The 12,656-nt window shown below is 36.9% G+C and overlaps 1 protein-coding gene across 2 annotated transcripts; it reads left to right on the forward strand.

Annotated features, from left to right (window-relative positions):
• Window positions 1-222: 222 nt before the first annotated feature.
• On the forward strand, window positions 223-9,921 carry LOC122071159 (beta-galactosidase 6). 2 transcript variants are annotated; one of them, XM_042635470.1, is made up of 19 exons: window positions 223-701; window positions 4,105-4,200; window positions 4,288-4,400; window positions 4,697-4,763; window positions 5,405-5,497; window positions 5,592-5,735; window positions 5,829-5,923; window positions 6,001-6,109; window positions 6,495-6,579; window positions 6,670-6,788; window positions 6,919-7,083; window positions 7,433-7,614; window positions 7,791-7,879; window positions 8,052-8,161; window positions 8,285-8,395; window positions 8,646-8,750; window positions 8,950-9,095; window positions 9,239-9,602; window positions 9,687-9,921. In XM_042635470.1, exons 1-19 carry the CDS (start codon window positions 522-524, stop codon window positions 9,831-9,833), a joined length of 2,520 nt encoding a protein of 839 aa, XP_042491404.1. In that variant the 5' UTR covers window positions 223-521; the 3' UTR covers window positions 9,834-9,921. The 2 variants fall into 2 exon arrangements, with proteins under 2 accessions (XP_042491404.1, XP_042491413.1); XM_042635479.1 differs by lacking the exon at window positions 223-701 and adding an exon at window positions 1,687-2,304.
• Window positions 9,922-12,656: the final 2,735 nt, after the last annotated feature.

The following is a 12,656-nucleotide window of genomic DNA, read 5'->3' on the forward strand; positions in this document are numbered from 1 at the left end:
GACTCTTTCAGTTCTCACCAACACGTGAAAAGGAAAGAGAGGGAATTGGTTACACGATCCTTCTCCTGTGATACCTTTTTGAGTCCTTAAGTTTGTTTGTTTGTTTGATATAACGTTAAGTTAGGAGCTGATATAAAAGTTCACGGGATTCTAATGAGATTTTTAATTTTAATTTTAACTTTAAATTTTCCCACCCAGAAATTAGGAACCGTTGCAACCCACTTCCATTGCCCTCTGTCTTCTCTCTCTCTCTCTCTAGTTTGCCATTGCTTGCCATTGTCGATCCTTTTAAGGAAGTAAATCAAACCCACCAAATCATAAATTCTCTGAAATTAGTGAATCATTATTAACTTGGAAGTGACGAGTTATATAAAGAAAGGGTGGATTTGGAACGGAGGAGAGAATGAAAGAGAAAGATAGACCTAGACCTCCATTTGCTTATCTAGTGTCTGAAAGGATACGGATCATTGATATATAAACGAAAGGAGATCGAGTTAAGATCAGAAGTAGTGCTATTAATTATGACTAGGCGGTGGTTGTGTTGGGTTGTTTTGGTGGCGGCGGTGGCGGCGGCGGTGGTAGTCATCGGAGAAGTGGTAGGGGAGGACGTCGTCACCTATGATGGAAGATCGCTCATCATCCATGGAGAACACCAGATTCTCTTCTCTGGTTCTATTCATTATCCTCGTAGCACTCCTGAGGTACTCTCTCTCTCTCTCTCTCTCTCTCAAAACACACACAAATCATAGAAGGAAAGGAACCACCCGATTCTCGTTTCATTTGGGTAGATAAGACATGGTTGTGGAGAGGTCACATGTTTTTGGCACGACATTGCAGCGGTGTCTGTGAACATTCAATCGATTTACTATTATGTTACCAAAAAGAAAATCTATTTATTATTATTATTATTATTATTATTATTATTATTATTATTATTTTAAATCTTGCATTTAATTAACAAAGGTATATATAGTTAGATGCATCATTGATGGAAGGAGGTGCTCTTTTTTCCATCTTTCTTTGCTCACACAAACAATAGGCCTAAAAAGTGGCATATAAATTTTGACTTTTCCTTTGAAAATTGCATTTTCTATACTCTTTTTAAGAAAAGAATCATGTCTGCTTTTGTTTCCGGGGTTCTTGATCAAGACATAGATGGACACAAAAAGACAATTAGGCAGCACAGTGTTCCCCAACCCACATGCTCTATGCAGGGCCTCCCTTGCACCCTGGCATAATGACCACACAAGCATACATAGTTTTCTTGCTCTTTGTTTTATGTAGACATCTTAGACTGTCCATAAGGAATCTAATGTTACCACATGCTTTCTAGTCAATGGTGGACTATGATAATGATGGAGCGTTAGTCTTTAATTCTCAAGATATTTTAGAACAAATTCTTCCTCCTTACCCTACAATGTTCTCTACATCTACACATAAGGAAAGTGGAAACAAGTTGTGAAATGACACTTATACCTCTATTTCATATAAAAATAAATGTTTTTATTTTTATTTTTAGGGGTTAATTTTAGAGAGTGACAACAATATGGATGTGTTTGGCATGCATTCTTGGAATGCATTCTGGGTCTAGAATGCGTTCCAAATTGTAAAATGGGTTGTTTGGTATGTGTAGTCGCGTCTCCCGACTCAAAATCCCAAATCCCAACTCGTATTTCACATCTTCCCCACTACACATACGCAGAGCCACTCACACACTCATTAATCTTTTGAACTCATAAGCAATCTCTCTCTCTCTCTCTCTCTCTGTGTCTCTCTCTCTCCATTTGAACGGTAAGAACTCAAAACGGAAGATCAATCAATCGTTGATTTCCATTTGTTTAAAAATTCAAAACCCATTAATCTCTCATGAACCAGTAATTAATGACTCTCTGTAACTACCCAACAAAGATCAGTACAAATATAAGCACTCTCTCTCACTTCTCTTGAGGTTCCAACACCGCCATGGATGGAAGGGCTGAAGGAGGTCAAGAGAGAAGCTATTGGAGATGGAGCAAATAGGATTTCTTCCTTGAACAGTCCTTCCAAAGCTGGAGTAGCTATAGATCGGTGTTCTCTCAGACATGTTTCTGATTCAAGGATCGTCTCCTGGACCGCTCCACAGAGTCAAACGAGTTGGAAGTGTTGAGTAGACAGAGCGAGAATAGCATGAAACGATGCCTCACATGGTGGGATCTCATCTGGTCAGCTTCGGCTCTGTTGTCGGCGCTGGCATCTTCATTCTTACAGGTCAAGAAGCTCACAACTATGTCGGCCCTGCAATTGTTCTATCCTATGCCGCTTCAGGTCTTTCTACCTCTCTCTGCTTTCTGCGATAGAGAATTCGTTGTTGAGATCCCAGTTGCAGGTGGGTCTTTCTCTTATCTTAGAATAGAATTAGGAGATCTCGTCGCATTCATTGCTGCCGGTAACTACACATACCGTTCACGCAGGTGTTAGTGAACGTTTGAGGTTTTTGGGCAAAGACCCTGAAGCTTGGGATGATCCTATGATGTTTAATCCTGACTGATTCTTGGGCTCACGTATTGATTTATCTCCCTTTTGCCAGTCCTTTGGTTCTCAGGACTCCTTTGTGGAGGTGGCGGAGCTTGATGGAATGGATGATGTGGCCAGAGAGATTTGTGGTATGCAAGGCATGTGATTCTACACTGGTGGTGATCAGGAAATTATCTAGAGGCATTACAGTTCCCGCTTGGCTTTGGAATGGTTATACATACCGTATAGATTTTGCCCATGAGCTGTTTGATGAAATGCATGAACATTTTAAACCTAAGAATGCATTTTAGCTAACATGTATAAACAAACAATGTTCTCATTCTTTATTAAAAATGCATTTTCCATTGCGAGGATGAGAATGCACATTCTCAGAATGAAAATGCATACCAAACACATCCTAAGTAAATTGCACCGACGTCCAATACGAAGGCATTAACTTGGAAACAATTTCTCCTGCAAAGTAGGGGATAAGACTCTGTACATTTTGCCTCTCTCAAACCTCGCATGAGTGAGAGACTGTGCCTGAGGGTTTTTTTTTTTTCTCTCTCTCTCTCTCTTGTGGATGAAAGAGGGTGTAGCCACGTTTGGTCCATGGGTGAGATGTGAGCATACACGTGTGTGCAAGAATATGTACATTGGCATCATATGCATCATTTTCCCTTTCATTTTTAATCTCTAATTAGTTTTCCACCAAAATGTCTTGAAATTTTGGCATTATATAAATTCATGTATACAATTTGTTACAAAAGTATACAAGAAATAACTCCACCCTTATTGAAGAGGGTCTTTTTCCTTATTAGAGTGGCTGATCTCATAGCCAATTAGGCTATTTAGCATCAAGGGGCTATCTGTTTTTTTTTTTTTTTTTTTAGCTGATCATAGCTTGCCTTATATGTCACCCTAATTTTCAGTTAATTTGTTATTGATCATAGCTTGCCGTATTTGTCACCCTAATTTTCAGTTAATTTGTTATTGGTCATAGCTTGCCGTGCTTGTTACCCTAACCCTACTACTTATGTATGTCCAGAGTCCATATCGACCTATTTCGATCAATTTTACTCATCCTTTTCATAAAAAAAATTGGGTTTTTTTTACGATTTTACCCTTGTCGCTGTTAGTCAGTTTTGTTTTATCTCAATCTGCCATCTATCAGCTGGGGCCGCCAGTTGGGTCTAAATTGCTTTCAACTCCAAATCAACATAAGCCAGCCGGGCTGGGTTATGGTTCAACTCAGCCCCAGCCTACTTTTTACCTCTAATGGCTACCAAAGTAGAGTGATCAGCTGTCAAACAGTGCCCTATTTCTAGTGGTGGACTTAAAGACTAAAGTTCCAAATTTGAGTTGGAAACTTGGAACACTTGAATACTTTCTTTGGACCGGTCCAGGTTTGGAATGTCTTAATTTTGGTAGAAATCACACGAATATAAATCAAAGTGGCCGAACCCTAGTTGGTCTGCTCAGTCTGCTCATACAAGTCACCGGGTCGACCAGAACTATCCATCCTTGAATGCCCGGTTTAATTATTTTGTAAACGTGATAATTACCCCAAAAAAATTATTTATTAATGTGCTGAGATATGAAAATTTGTAGATGTGGCCATCTCTGATCGCTAAAGCTAAAGAAGGAGGAATAGACGTGATACAAACCTATGTGTTTTGGAACCAACACGAGCCCCAACAGGGCCAGGTAAGCTACGGAAAAAAAAAACCGGTTCAATGCATTTTTACATACGGGTCTATAATTTACAGGTGAATTATTGTTACATTTTTGCAGTATAATTTTGAAGGGAGATTAGATTTGGTGAGGTTCATCAAGGAAATCCAAGCAAAAGGCCTCTATGCAAACCTTCGGATTGGACCCTTCATCGAGGCCGAATGGACTTATGGGTAATTTCCTTTCTTGATCTATCTTCTTGTATTCTGGTTTATGAGTAGGATGTGAATGAAATCTGCCCATTCCAATTTTTATTTTTAAGTGAACCGGATATCATGTATCCATTTTCGCGTTGGATTCCCATTTTTTCTGGTCTAATCACCGGCTTATCCAAAAACAGGGAATCTAACTGGAAGATTGTGAACCATTTAAGGTTATCAATTCTGGTTTAACCATTTGGTCTGGCCTGGTCCTTTCTTAGGAGTTGATCCCATAATATCATGTTTAAGTATTTTTGTTGGTGGTGCAGAGGGCTACCATTCTGGTTGCATGACATCAAAAATATTGTTTATCGATCTGATAATGAGCCCTTCAAGGTATTATTTCCCTTATGGTCTTATCTCAATCATTTCTCTTTTCCCTTTTGTTCCATCTTTAATCATCGAAGGTAATTCATATTAGGTATCCATCAAATAGTCTCTCAATTTAAGTAACTCAACTAATCTGTTACACGGATTAGGTGTGATTGAGTGTAATTAGGATTTACCTTCGAACCTGAACCATAAACCAGGCAAATCTGAGGGTTCCTCATTAGCAAAAAGGAAAAAATAGACAACTCTTCTCTAGATTAGCTAATCAACTGCCAAGGTAAACCCAGTTTCTGGGTTGGTTCCCCATCACTGTTCTAACTGAACCAGATTGACCGGTTGGGTCCGAACCAGATGTTCAGTAAAGATCCAGTCAAATTTGATGAAGAATGGTTAAAAAACATATAGAACCTGCTGGTTTACATGACTTTAAGGGAACCAAAAAACCAGCTAGCCAATTGAACCATCTTGATTTTGAGTTGATAGGGAACCATAGTTGAACCGGGTCAAACCCTTCAGTATCTATAACCCACTTTCCTATCTTCCCTACATTAACTCCAACAGAGAAGAGTAGTCACTTAATGTGTCTAATAAGAAAGATCTGAGCAACTGTTGTTTTGCCAACAATGACATTTCCTTCATTTGTGCAGTTTTATATGCAAAACTTTACAACCAAGATAGTAAACTTGATGAAATCAGAGAACCTCTATGCTTCTCAAGGAGGACCCATTATTCTGTCTCAGGTAAAGCCTACTCGACATATATAATGGCCATCATCACAGTATATAATGTATCTTCTTCCAATGATCTCATGGATTAAGAATTGAAACTACGTAGATAGAGAACGAATACAAAAACGTCGAAGGTGCCTTTCACGAAAAAGGACCGCCTTATGTTCGCTGGGCTGCAGAAATGGCTGTGGGGCTTGACACTGGTGTTCCATGGGTGATGTGCAAACAAGATGATGCCCCTGATCCAGTGGTTAGTCTATTTTATTGAACAATTCAGTTCATGATGCTGACCCATCCTTTCAGGTTTACTACTTTCAATAACCATAAAATCTACATTTTGCAGATCAACTCATGCAATGGGATGAGATGTGGACAAACATTTGCAGGACCCAATTCACCTAATAAGCCAGCTATATGGACAGAGAACTGGACATCCTTGTATGTTCTTATCAAACCTATTTCTCCTTAACATGAAATATTTAACAAGCTCTGAAACCTTTTTTCCACTTTTGAAGCTATCAAGTATTTGGTGGAAAACCATACATAAGGTCTGCTCAAGACATTGCCTTCCATGTTGCACTATTCATTGCTGCAAAGAAAGGAAGCTATGTGAACTATTACATGGTAAAGTGATAGTTATTCAATATCCATCTTGGTCATGACATTGTTTATATAGAGTAGACTTACTAGTGCAAGGTTCAACCTCAACCTTAATTTTGAAACTTCAAGGGCATAGAAGAGGTTCTGTTAATCTGAAGACCTTAAGGGTCACTTTGAAGCCATTCAGCTTGTAAAATGTGTTAGAATTCATCCAAACCAATGTCTAGGAAATTAGGCTGGTTTGGACAGGATGAGCTAATACTTGCCATCCCTGTGTATTTTAACTGCTGATCACTAACTGTGAATTACTAGTGTTTTGTAATGATCAATTCTAAGAGTTTAGATTACAAAAATCTCAGTTTTATTCTAGTATTATAGATGTGCTTAATGGTGTCATTTTTCGATCTAGTATCATGGTGGAACAAATTTTGGAAGGACAGGCTCTGCATATGTGACAACAAGTTATTATGATCAAGCTCCTCTTGATGAGTATGGTGTGTGGAACAATTTGATCTGTTTGCATAATATCTTTCTCTCTTTTTTTTTTTTGATTGATGACTTATTTGATTTTTTTATAAATGTAGGTTTGATTAGACAACCAAAATGGGGCCATCTCAAGGAATTACATGCTGCAATAAAGTTGTGTTCAACACCTTTACTTCTTGGTACATATACTAATCTCTCTCTAGGTGACTCACAACAGGTAAGAACATAGAAGACAGATTTAAGAACTCTAATTGTCTTTCTATTTTTGTTAGGATGTCCTGAAGTTATTTCTTCAGTTAACATTCATGTAGACAGAAAATAACATCGAAAATTTTGGTTTGATTCAGGCTCATGTTTTCCAAGGCAAATCAGGAGAATGTGCTGCCTTTCTTGTGAACAATAATTCAAGAAAAATTGTTAAAGTGACATTTCAAAATCAATCTTATGAATTACCCCAAGCGTCAATTAGTATCTTGCCAGATTGCAAGAATGAAGTCTTCAACACTGCAAAGGTGAGTTGTTCTCTCTCCCCACACAATTTGGGAACCTGGATGGTCAGATTTGTTGCCTGTTGACCCAGTTCTTCAAGAATGTGGAAGAGTCCTCTTTTTGACTAATGGAAAAAAAAAAAAGCTACTATCCTCCTAGAAGATGTTGGTGTGACAACATGAGGTACCCTCATAGGTTACCTCTCAATGGTCACATTGTAAGCTGTTGAGTCTATTTTATCCAACATCCTGGAATGGGTTCAATTAGACATCCAAAAAACAAATAAAATTTCTTTTTCATGAGTTCAAGAATCATTTACTAAAGATTCTAATTAGTATTTCCATGATTTTCTTCTTCATTACTCTTCCACAGGTTACCTCTCAGTATAGTACAAGATCAACAGTACCGGTCTTGATGTTCAACTCAGCTAAACAATGGAAAGCATTCCAGGATGTTATCCCTAACTTTGAAGAGACATCATTAAGAGCAGATTTATTGTTGGAGCATATGAATACAACTAAAGACAAGTCAGATTATCTTTGGTACACTTTCAGGTAAATCAACTGCTAATTAAAATCTTAAGATGATTGTTTTATAGGTAACATTTGTATTAAGAAGTCATAATCAACTTTTGATAGAATTCTTGTTTTCTTTTCTATTTCCTTGATGAATTTCAAAGAAAAAAAAAATGAGAGTTTTCAATCACTAAAATTTTCAATGGAAAATGCAGCTTTCAGCATGACTCCTCCAGTGATAAGAATCTCTCTGTCTACTCCCTTGGCCATGTTGTTCATGCTTTTGTCAACAATTTATATGTAGGTAAGTTACAGTGCTCCCTCTTCATAACATGTAAATTGACAAGTAAATTAATAAAAATTTGAGCTCTACATAGCCTATATTTGGAATAAAAGTAGATGAAATATCTCTGAATGGAAAAAATTCTCTAGAAACCAATATTCTTAACTAATGAAATTTATTTTATTTCCATTAGGATCTGCACATGGCAATCATGACAATATAAGTTCAAATCTTGAGACTTCAATTTCACTAAATAATGGAACGAACAATGTTTCATTATTAAGCGTAATGGTTGGATTGCCGGTACTAATTCTCTCTCAAATTTTCCTCTTCTCATTTACAATTTTTTGCTTGCTGATATAATACTTTTTCCTCAATGAGATTAATAATAACAATCAATTAAATGCTTTTGTTTATAATCATAAGGATTCAGGAGCATATCTTGAGCGTAGAGTTGCAGGATTACGGAGAGTGAGAATCCATGGAAATAATGAAGCAGACTCTCAAGATTTCACTAACAGCAGTTGGGGATACACAGTTTGTTTTCTTCTCCCTCTTCAAGCTAATTAAAAATTTTTAACTATAAGAATAAAGTTTTCTCTTCTTTTTGAATTATATAACATGGGCAAGGATAATTTCCTAACTGTAATCTATTAACCCTTCCTGGTTGTATGGCAAAATGAAGTAAGGCTGATGCTTTCTCAAGCTTGAAGAAGCAAGAAGAAATGAAAATTTTCCCATACAACAATTTATTTATTAAAAGAGGCTCTTGTTTAAATTCATGTAGGTTGGGCTACTTGGAGAGCAGTTACAGATATATAATGATGAAGGATCAGATAAAGTTCAGTGGACCAACATTGGAAACTCTACTCAGCCTCTCATGTGGTATAAGGTATGTAGACTAATTTCAGTTAGTTTAAATTCCTTATGATATAAATGAAGCAACTCAAATGAATGCTTCATCTTCCAAATCACCTTTTCCTTTCAAATAAGTAACAATTCGAAAAAAGAAAACCACAAGTTTGTGATTTGAATAAACCAAGTTATGCATTTCATTCTCATTAACTGATCTATTGATTGGAATTTTTCAGACTACTTTTGATGCACCTAGTGGGAATAATCCCTTAGTCCTAAATCTTGGATCAATGGGAAAAGGTGAAGCTTGGATTAATGGCCAAAGCATCGGTCGTTACTGGGCCTCCTTTCGCGTCCCAAATGGAGATCCTTCACAAATAATGTATGTTAACTTCTGATTCTAGCTATGTAATACAGAAGATTATATATGAGTTGATCTCTACTGTCATATCTACATCATAAAAGTTATTAGATTCATTTCAAACCATTCTTGTTGCAACTAATGAATTGTTTCTCTTTCCATAGGTACCATGTTCCTCTATCCTTCCTCAAACCCTTAGGGAACCTTCTAGTGGTATTAGAAGAATTTGGTGGTGACCCTCTCCAAATCACCTTAGAGACTGTATCTAATGATGAAATGTGTGGATATGCTTCAGATACCCATCTCTGCCCAGTGACTCCATGGGTGGATATTATGAGTAATAAGGGAATGGAGAAGAATACAAGACACCATGGCAGGAGACCAAGAGTTAAGCTTGAATGTCCTTTAGGAAAGGCCATCTCAAATATTTCATTTGCAAGTTTTGGGAACCCCTCTGGTGGATGTGAAAGTGAAAATCATGTTTTAGGAAGTTGTCATTCATCTAATACCAAAGTAATTGTGGAGAAGGTGAGTTCATATTAATTTGTTCTCTCTTTCTTATTTGTTTTCAAATCATTGTTTTTTAAGATGCATTCTAAATTTTTTTTGCAGGCTTGTTTGGGAAAGAAACATTGTTCTATTCCCCGATCGATCCGAAGTTTCGGTAGAGATCCATGTCCAGGCATCTCAAAAGCTCTGTTGGTGCATGCAGAATGTAGTTCTAGGGACCTAGATGACCCAAGGAGTAATTTAATTTAAATATTTTTATAGAGTTGAAATAGACAGTAATATCTTGTATCTGTGAAATAACTTTCATATTTGAAAATTAAAAATTCAATTTGATAAATGAGTTAAACTTCAGATCAATTCATATCCTTAATAGCAAGGCTTTATCAAGTAAGATTTTTATATAATCAAAATTTGCCCCCTTAGAATGGAAGGATTCAGTTTGTTTCCCAAATACTATATCCAAAAGATGGAAATATCATAAGAAATAACATGAATATAAGAGCAAAATTAGAACAAAAGATACCCATCCAACCTCATGTCAAATATGATGGCAATACAGGGGTGTTAGACTGTTAGGGTTCGGTAATAGCTTTATTGCTAGCCCCCAAGGGATGTCTTAAATTACTATGACTCCATAGGGTGGGCAATAGGAAATTTTTTTAGTATCAAAAAAAAAATTGAAAATGGGGAGGGGTGAGCCTTTTTTTTTTGGTAGGAGGGGTGAGCCTTTGAAAACAAGGAATCTAAAGGTTATATTCCATTCAAAATTTGTAGGGATTTTCTCATTAACACCTCACAAGGTGTCAAGTCATCATTTGTAATCTTATTTTTTTTTACTCTTTTAGTAGAACACGCAATTTTTTCTAATAAAAGTAAATATCTTTATTTAATAAATATGTATTAGAAAAGGGATGAAATAACAATGACACATTTTTATAATGACATAATTATAAGTCACTTTAAAATTATTTTTCAAAACACTCTATACCCTCGACTTAAAGCATTTTGAGAACAAGACGAAGGGAAATTAAAAGAAAGGTACCAAGTTCTAAATATACCTATAAAGTGGTTACTTAAACAGTTCCAAATTTATAAGTTTATGGTTTCCTCACCAGTAAATTCCCTCTATATCAATGATATGACCATGTGATACTGTTGAAATTACCATTTTCATGATAATGCGATAGTACCACTGGCTATGGTGAGTTGATTTATCCTCCATGAGTAGATCCAAATTTATATAATAAAATATTGAAAAAAACTTATCCTCCATTATACATAAAGGTTTACTACACCATTTTAGGGTTCACAAATCCTTATAGAAATTTAATATATTACCCAAAATACCCACTCACACCCATCTGAAGCCGCAATTAAGGAATTCCTCCTTCACAGTTTGGCTTAGGAAAAGGGGATCCCCCTTCATTGTGTGGCTTAGCAAGTTGTTTATGGATTTGGATAAGGACCATTACCATCCCTAGCCCTAGGGGGGATTATCCTGATTCTTGATCACCAACGAGTCCACTAGGAACTCAAAAGGATTAATGAGTTGGCCACCACTTTCCAAACACTCTTAATACTCACAACCTTTAAACGGATCCAGCTCTTCTTTAGAGCGGTGATTGTTCAGGTCAGCCCATAGCTACTTGGGTGATCGATGTATTCAAACAACGATTCAACGGTTGTGCTTGTGTCGATTAGAATAGAGGTGTCATTCCCAGAGTCATTGGATCACAACTTGAATACATGTCGATCACCTAGATAGTTATGGACAAGGCTTGGGGCGATCACCCCTCAGGAGAGGAGCTTGATCCACTTTAAACTTCAACGAGGAAAAACCTCTTCCGCGAGGATGATCTATTAGTACATGGTTCTAGAAAACGGAATGAGATGCAGTATTAGTTAGATATTGGAATAGTATCGACATTAATTGATTCTTAATCCCGACCTTTCTGATCTGTTTCACATGTATATTATACGGGTAAAATTATAATAAAAAGTAATATTACAAAAAAAAAAATTGTCCATATGGTTCTGATCCAAATCATTTCAAAATGATATCAAACAGTTTTGATCTTGATCGATTCGGTAACTGTTCCCATGGGTATGAAGGATCTCTATCTATAGAAGTTAGCTGGATCCCAAATCCCAAAACCTGTTTTTTTTTTAGGTTTGGTTCAGTATACAAATATGTATACATTGCCATCGAATAATTTTCATAACCTCAAATAGAATTCAGTTTCATTCGGATTGTATAAGTTTCGGTTCAAGTTGGATTTATAGTGGAATAAATTGATGAAACATAAAAATTGAGAAAGTAATTACAATATCATGAAGATAAAGTCTCACAATATCTAATTTTATACCGTTTCCTTTTTACACAACACAGCAAAAAAAAAAAAACAAATGTAATATACAATTTCACACAACTCCCCCAGAAAAACATATAATTTGTAAGGTTTAAGTATCATACTTAAAACAGCTACCACATGATTACTTACGCCCACGATGCAACACGATCGGATGACGCCCTCGTCATGGTGGGCCATCCTGCCTACTCATCCATTGGAGTGCTTGGCGTGCCATCGGATTTGGGTCGGGTTAACTTTGTTATCACTTTATCACAGGTTGGACCATTAATCCAAAAGACTAGCCTTTTAGGTGATGATACCATCCCATTATATAAGAGTCTAAGTTCATCATTGTCTATCTAATGTGGGACTATTTTTCACCCAACTTACGCCCTTGAGCGCTCGGCGTTCACCCAACTTACTCCCTTGAGCGCTTGGCGTGACAGTGCGCCTTAATGGCGTGCCTATTGACAACTACATGACATGAGCATTGGCCTATTGGGCTCCCCATTCGACCTGCCTTGAAACATAGACCAAGGAATTTGACATGTGTGTGAGTCAATGGCCAAGTAAACCTATAAACCGTAAAGTATAAGGAAATTGACTGGTGGGATCCCTTGTGGATTGCATCGCGGATTGATCTTGATCTTTTGAAAAGGGTCTTATTAAGAACATATCTATCAAGACCCGAAAGATGATGAACTATGCCTAAGTGGGATGA

This window comes from Macadamia integrifolia, chromosome 2 (assembly GCF_013358625.1).
Source record: "Macadamia integrifolia cultivar HAES 741 chromosome 2, SCU_Mint_v3, whole genome shotgun sequence".
Taxonomy (NCBI): Eukaryota; Viridiplantae; Streptophyta; class Magnoliopsida; order Proteales; family Proteaceae; genus Macadamia; species Macadamia integrifolia.

What these genes read in the sequence shown, in the direction of transcription:
- LOC122071159 (XM_042635470.1), top strand. Translation starts at nt 522, where the DNA reads ATGACTAGGCGGTGGTTGTGTTGGGTTGTTTTGGTGGCGGCGGTGGCG. An exon ending in ATCCTCGTAGCACTCCTGAG is followed by an intron (nt 702 to 4,104) that starts GTACTCTCTCTC and finishes GAAAATTTGTAG; the next exon opens with ATGTGGCCATCTCTGATCGC. An exon ending in TGTCAACAATTTATATGTAG is followed by an intron (nt 7,880 to 8,051) that starts GTAAGTTACAGT and finishes TATTTCCATTAG; the next exon opens with GATCTGCACATGGCAATCAT.